Source organism: Humulus lupulus, chromosome X (genome assembly GCF_963169125.1).
Source record: "Humulus lupulus chromosome X, drHumLupu1.1, whole genome shotgun sequence".
Taxonomy (NCBI): domain Eukaryota; kingdom Viridiplantae; phylum Streptophyta; class Magnoliopsida; order Rosales; family Cannabaceae; genus Humulus; species Humulus lupulus.
Window position 1 is genome coordinate 218,538,633 of NC_084802.1, and position 5,913 is coordinate 218,544,545.

Below are 5,913 nucleotides of genomic sequence, written 5' to 3' on the forward strand. Positions count from 1 at the left end.
AATGTATATATTTAATTTTGTTGAAAATTTATTTTATGAGTAAATTCGTTTATAAATTAAATTCTAAGATTTTTTTAAAAATTTGTAAAATTGCATTTGTTAATTATAATTTAATTATGCATTATTTTGATAAAATATATTATTATATTAATGTTAAGAAAATATTAAAAATTAATAAATTCATGTGCACAACTAAACACATAAAATGTTGTACACAACCTAATAATATAAGCTTCTAAACTATCATCTTATCCTCTTTAATTTTCTTAATAATAATAAAAAACTTTGAAATCCTCATACTAGACAATCCTAGGTGTTATTTACCATTTATCAATTCCATAGACAAAACAATACTAAAACTAATAGTTATAAACTAAAAGAACTTGCTTATTCCATAACTTAATCATAGAAATGGGAACCATAGAATAATAGCACATAAACAATTAGATTGCTATATAATAAGCAGACATTTATAATAAATAATACCACAATTTGCTAGGAATTATATATTATCTCTACATAAATTTCCAAACAAAAAAGCTATAATCAATGCGATCACCGTATACGAAAAACATGCACAGATCATTACACCGTACAACCCCCCCCCCCCCCCCCCCAAACAAAAAAAAAAAGCCCCTCGCTGTCCTTATTCACAAATAGGACAAAAGGAAGAAAAAATAATTATGACCCGGCTACGTACTAAGCCTGTGAAACTATCTATAAATTGAGTCTCGATAATATAATTTCTAATTACTCAACTTCTGTTGGATACCATTATACGAGAAACGACAGATCAGCTCATTATTCATAGTTATACCATCGGCCCATCTCCCTTGCCTTGCATATTATATATATATATTCTTTGATCATGAGCATGTAAACCTGTATTATATATATGGCTCATCATCATCGCTGTTAGCTTTTGTTTATCTTTTAACTGTAGAAGCAATATATGCTTCTTTCATCTGATCAAGCCTTTTCTCTTCCACAAAGCCTTACTCTGTCTGCCTTGTACGTCTCCAATGTTATATATAATATATATATATATATATATATATACGTGGGATCATGATGTAGTAAAGCTTGATTCTTTGATCATTACAGTAATGGATTGACTTGTTCTGACCCATCGATACCGATGTATATTGATAGGTAATAAATATATACTTATATATAATATATTGTTTCTTCCGTTTACGCATAGCGATCTCCGCTGTTTTCACCTGCAGTACTATTATTTTTTGAATTAAAGTTGGAAGATCAGGAGAAATGTAAATCAACCTGCACTAGTACTTATAAATAAACGAGAGAGATTCTTTTAATATATAACATCTTGAGAGGTCCGTAAAAGTGATGCCAAACAAAACAAGTCCATATATGGAGTTTCATTTGGTAATATATATATAATATATATATTTATATTTATATGTATGTACCTTTTGCGCTTGCTCTTCAAAACTGTCGAGGTGGAGGGGTTGCTGTGCCAATTCCTTTTCCTTTGGTTGATGAACCAGTTGTTAATTTGCTTCAGTTGCAAACCTGTTTCTTGCACCAACCTTGCCTTGTCTTCCTCCTGATATATAGTTCAGAAATACGAAACAATACTAGTTTAGAATATATATATATATATATAATCTAAATAATTAAATGTGCTTGTGCCTATTAAAACTTTTTATAACAAGTAATTACCGTGGGATATGGCCACTTGGAATGAGATTGCCACCAAGCTTTTAGGACAGAAGTAGTGTCCCCAGGTAGTTTTCCTGCTCTTCTCTTTCGCAGAATTTCCTCTCTTATATCAACAATTTTCTCCTTATAACCCTGAAAATAAAAAGCATAACATGCAATTATTCGAGTTGATTAGTTTCAATTTTTCACACAACACAAGTCAAAACTAGTGAATAATTTTGCGTAGTAATCAATAATTTTTTTTTATTACCTGTTTCAATTCATGCTTCAGCTCTTGTCTAACACGCTCCATTAAGGACCTTTCACTCTCTGTTGGGATTAGAGGCCCAAATCCCATGCTGTCAGGACCCTCGAGACTTCCATCAAACAAATTTGCGTCACTGTCTACTTGATCGTCTTCGTCGTCGGACATTGTGGCACCGGTACCTTCGCCGGGAGATACTCCTGTTCATCCAATATATAGTAGTACAAACAATTACAATAATGAGTACATTCTTTTTCAAGAAAAAAAAACCAAGTATCTCTTAACATCTTTTAGTCATTAAAAGAAGAAAAAAACAGAGGAAGAAAACGACACAAGAAAATGATCACCTGTTAAGCTTTGTAGAGATTGCTCAATCTCCCAGCAAGCCATAACGGCTTCCATTGCGTGCACTCGAACATGTTGTTGAAGTTGTTCTTTGAAAGAACAGAGCAACAGAACGTAATGCGTCTACATTATTAAGAAATCAAATCATAATAACTCTTTTCATAGTTTTTTTTTTTATTTCCTTTAGGAGAAAGGGAAAAAATTAATAATCACTTACGAGAATAGGCGATAACACAGGCAAATAATCAAAATTACCTTGGGCACAAACCAAACGCCTAAAAAGGTAGGTTATTTTATTGAACCGGGCATTCTTTTTAGTAATATTTCTTCAAATATTTAAGTATCAAACATGAATATAGCTACTTTTAGAACTCATTATGATGATCTTAATTGTGATTACGTTTAATTACACTGGTGGAAAACAGATCATGCATACAGAAATCACTACCAGCAAAGCAACTAAATCTCTAACTAAACTTGAAGCATAGAATATGTGGCTATGCATACGGTTGATAATTCTGGCTCCTAACTCCTTAAAGTTTTATTAAGCATTTAAAATAAAATAAAAAGAATCCTATTTCCTGAAGTTTGCTTTAGTTAGTACGGTGAGATAAAGTAATAGGTTGGCATTTCCACTTGGATCTATCCAATCCCTCCAAGTATTTTTTTACCATTTTATAAAATTGGGAAAAGCATATATAACAAAAGCTATCATAGCAGCAAGCTGATTCACATTTAAGAAAAGCAATGGAGAATCACATTATAATAATATAAAGCAAAATATTTTAATTTTTTTAAAAAAATAGGATTAATTTAAATGTTTATAAGGAATAAAACCAAGATTCCGACAGAAGGGACAAAGCAGGAGCCATATCAAAACATATGCAATAAACATCTGACAGTTGTCCAAGGATTAAAGACATCAGAAGAACTTTTTACTCAAATCCGTGTAAGGATTTTAGATATTCACACTTGTTAGAGAGTCAGAATCCAATAAATAAAAATATGTAATCAAATAATAATCAGAGAAAGAGCAAATCATCAAAAATAATCTTATCTTCCAATTTAATATGAGTAAAAAACAAAATAGATACCCTTTAAAAACCATTCTCCGGAACCATACTTGTTATTTAATCCTAAAAACCTCAGCCTTTTGCAGTTTTCTGTCCTTGTAACAATTCTCTTCAGTACATGTTTGTTTGGTTAATTTCTATATTTATTAAATTAAACCAATTAAATACCCTTTTCTTTAAGCCTGGCTTTACAAATCCTCATCTCATCACAATCACGTTGAGAAATTGAGAGCTCTGTAAGGAAAAGGAAAAGAATTCCAAAACCCAGAACCATGAATAATGAAAATTATCTTCCTCTTGTGCTGGCTACGGAAAAGCCTTTATTTAGTTCACAACTGGTTATTGCTATATACAGTAATAACGTGCCCACTGATTCAAATCCAGCTAGAACATCATTGGTCTTCGCATTTAAGAGTGTTTAAAAGGTAGTAAAACGAACCTACTCTGCCGACCAGAAATCTGCCGTTTCCCCAAACAGAAAAGATTCTAAGCTAAAAGCTTACGACATTTACCACAATATTTGCCATGCTTTTGTTCTATTCTCTGCGTATATAATACAACTTGCAGGGACCTTCATTTAAGAATTTAAAACTTTTTTTTTTGAATTATTATCATTTTCTTTCTTTGAATTAATCCTGATCAACCTGCTTAATGAGAAAACTAACCATCCATTTCAAATAACCAAATTCTCTACTTCCATACTTTGACTCCAATCAAACGTTTATAACCAAAAACAAGGCTTTACAAAGTTAGTAACATATATATAATGCTTAGATTTTGTACAAATACCCTTGTACCGACAAAGTACATAAAAAAAAAGTAATTTCAGTTCAGTTCAATAAATTATCATGAATTCAAATAGAAGAAGAAGATCAATAAATTATCATTAACTCAAATAATAGAAGAAGAAGAAGAAGAAGAATCAATTAATAAAATCTCAAGAGAGAAAGAGAGAAAGAAGGAAAGTTAGAATAATACCACGAACTGATCAAGAAGAAGAAGAAGAAGAATTATTCAAGAATCAATTAATAAAATCTCAAGAGAGATAGAGAGAAAGAAGGCAAGTTAAGAATAATACCATGAACTGATCAAGCTCCTTATCATCACCAACCAAGCCCTGACTCAAAGCTGAGTACTTGGCCACCACATTCTGTGACTGAGCCAGCTGGGCGTCGATCCTAGGCAGCTGATCCACGGGAGTGGCGATCCGGAGGCACGCCACATGTGCCGAAAGCAATTGGTCGTACAGCGGGTGCGAAAGAATCTCCGCCTTGTTCCTTGCATTCTGCCAGTTTATGACTCCTCCACCGTCGCCTCCGCCGCTTTCGACCACCACTCCCTCACTCTTGTTTAAGTTATTATTGTCACCGTTAGTCGTCGCCTTCATCTCAGCCGAGTCGTGCGACATGGCGCCGGCAATCATTGAGTCGCCCGCTGCAGCTGCGGCAGCAGCAGCAGCAGCCACGTCATCAATCACGTCACTGTGGTTGCGCTGGAGGATCGGGCGGGTGAGCCATTGATTGGAAGCCTGGCCGGAATTCGCAGAATCGGAGGCGGTATGGAGGTTAAGGAAGTTGGTGTTGCTGACGTGGCTGTTTCCGTTGGCGTTGTCGGCGGAGCCGAAGTGGGCATGGGTTTGGGTCCGGAGAAGAGCGTTATTAAGCCAATTGGGCGCTGCGTTCTGAACCGACTTGGAGGTCGGGTCGGGCGAGGAGTGGGCGATGGCCAACTGGTCCGGCAGGATGGTCTGGTTCTGTTGCTGTTGTTGGCTTTGGTCTCCGAAGTGGTGGTGGTGGTGGAGTGGAAGGTCTTGGGATGAGAGATGGTTATGATACGCCATCGGATATGTGTATATATATTACTTCTATACAAAAGACAGTGAACCAGAACCAGAACCAACCAGTACTATAGTTTGTTATGTATTGACTCTGGTTTTTTTGAACAAAGTTATGACTTTCTCATGAAGTTGTTGAAATAGAGATGTGAACGAGAAAAAAGAAAGAAAAAAAAGTATTTGGAGAGAGAGAGAGAGAGAGAGTAAGGAGAGTTTCAGCGTTGGAGCTGTTTAAGATAGAGATATGGCGAAACAAGATAAATGGTTGCCTATGTGTTTTTTTTCAAGAGAGATAGAGTTGAAAGGGAAGTCGATATGAACTACTTACTACAAACGTATATAGGGGGAGAGTTTTTAGAGAGAGAAATAATCGTTTTTTAACCGATGAAGAGCGGTTTTCAGGCGACAAAATAGCCGGTAAACTGCTTTTACATTAATATTGTTGAAACTTAAAGAGAGAGAGAGAGAGAGAGAGAGTCCTTCTTACTTCTATCTACCTTCTCTTTCCCCAATGCAAATTACTGTGTTATTTATTTATATATTTGCAAAAAATATATATAATATTTATATTTTGTGTACTAATTATTTTTAATAACATTTTGTGTACTATTTATTATTATTGTGAAATCATAGAGCACTTATTACTTTATCAGTTTTTATGCTCCTGCACCTGCGAGCGTCTAGAAGAATAATTACATTTTTATTCAATAAAACTTTTACCAAATTAG

General features: G+C 34.4%; 1 protein-coding gene across 2 annotated transcripts; it reads right to left on the bottom strand.

Moving 5' to 3' along the window:
- Positions 1-448: 448 nt before the first annotated feature.
- LOC133803690 (homeobox protein knotted-1-like 3) lies at positions 449-5,681 on the bottom strand. 2 transcript variants are annotated; one of them, XM_062241804.1, is made up of 6 exons: positions 4,430-5,681; positions 2,281-2,401; positions 1,940-2,133; positions 1,690-1,821; positions 1,437-1,573; positions 449-1,223 (listed from the first exon to the last, which is right to left on the bottom strand). In XM_062241804.1, exons 1-6 carry the CDS (start codon positions 5,189-5,191, stop codon positions 1,220-1,222), a joined length of 1,350 nt encoding a protein of 449 aa, XP_062097788.1. In that variant the 5' UTR covers positions 5,192-5,681; the 3' UTR covers positions 449-1,219. The 2 variants fall into 2 exon arrangements, with proteins under 2 accessions (XP_062097788.1, XP_062097787.1); XM_062241803.1 differs by having other exon boundaries at positions 449-1,231.
- Positions 5,682-5,913: the final 232 nt, after the last annotated feature.

Coding starts and splice junctions, on each gene's coding strand:
- LOC133803690 (XM_062241803.1), bottom strand. CDS start 5,191: ATGGCGTATCATAACCATCTCTCATCCCAAGACCTTCCACTCCACCAC. Junction 2,402..4,429: donor AGGAGCTTGATCAGTTCATG/GTATTATTCTTA, acceptor TTAATAATGTAG/ACGCATTACGTTCTGTTGCT. Junction 1,822..1,939: donor TGAAGCATGAATTGAAACAG/GTAATAAAAAAA, acceptor TTTTATTTTCAG/GGTTATAAGGAGAAAATTGT.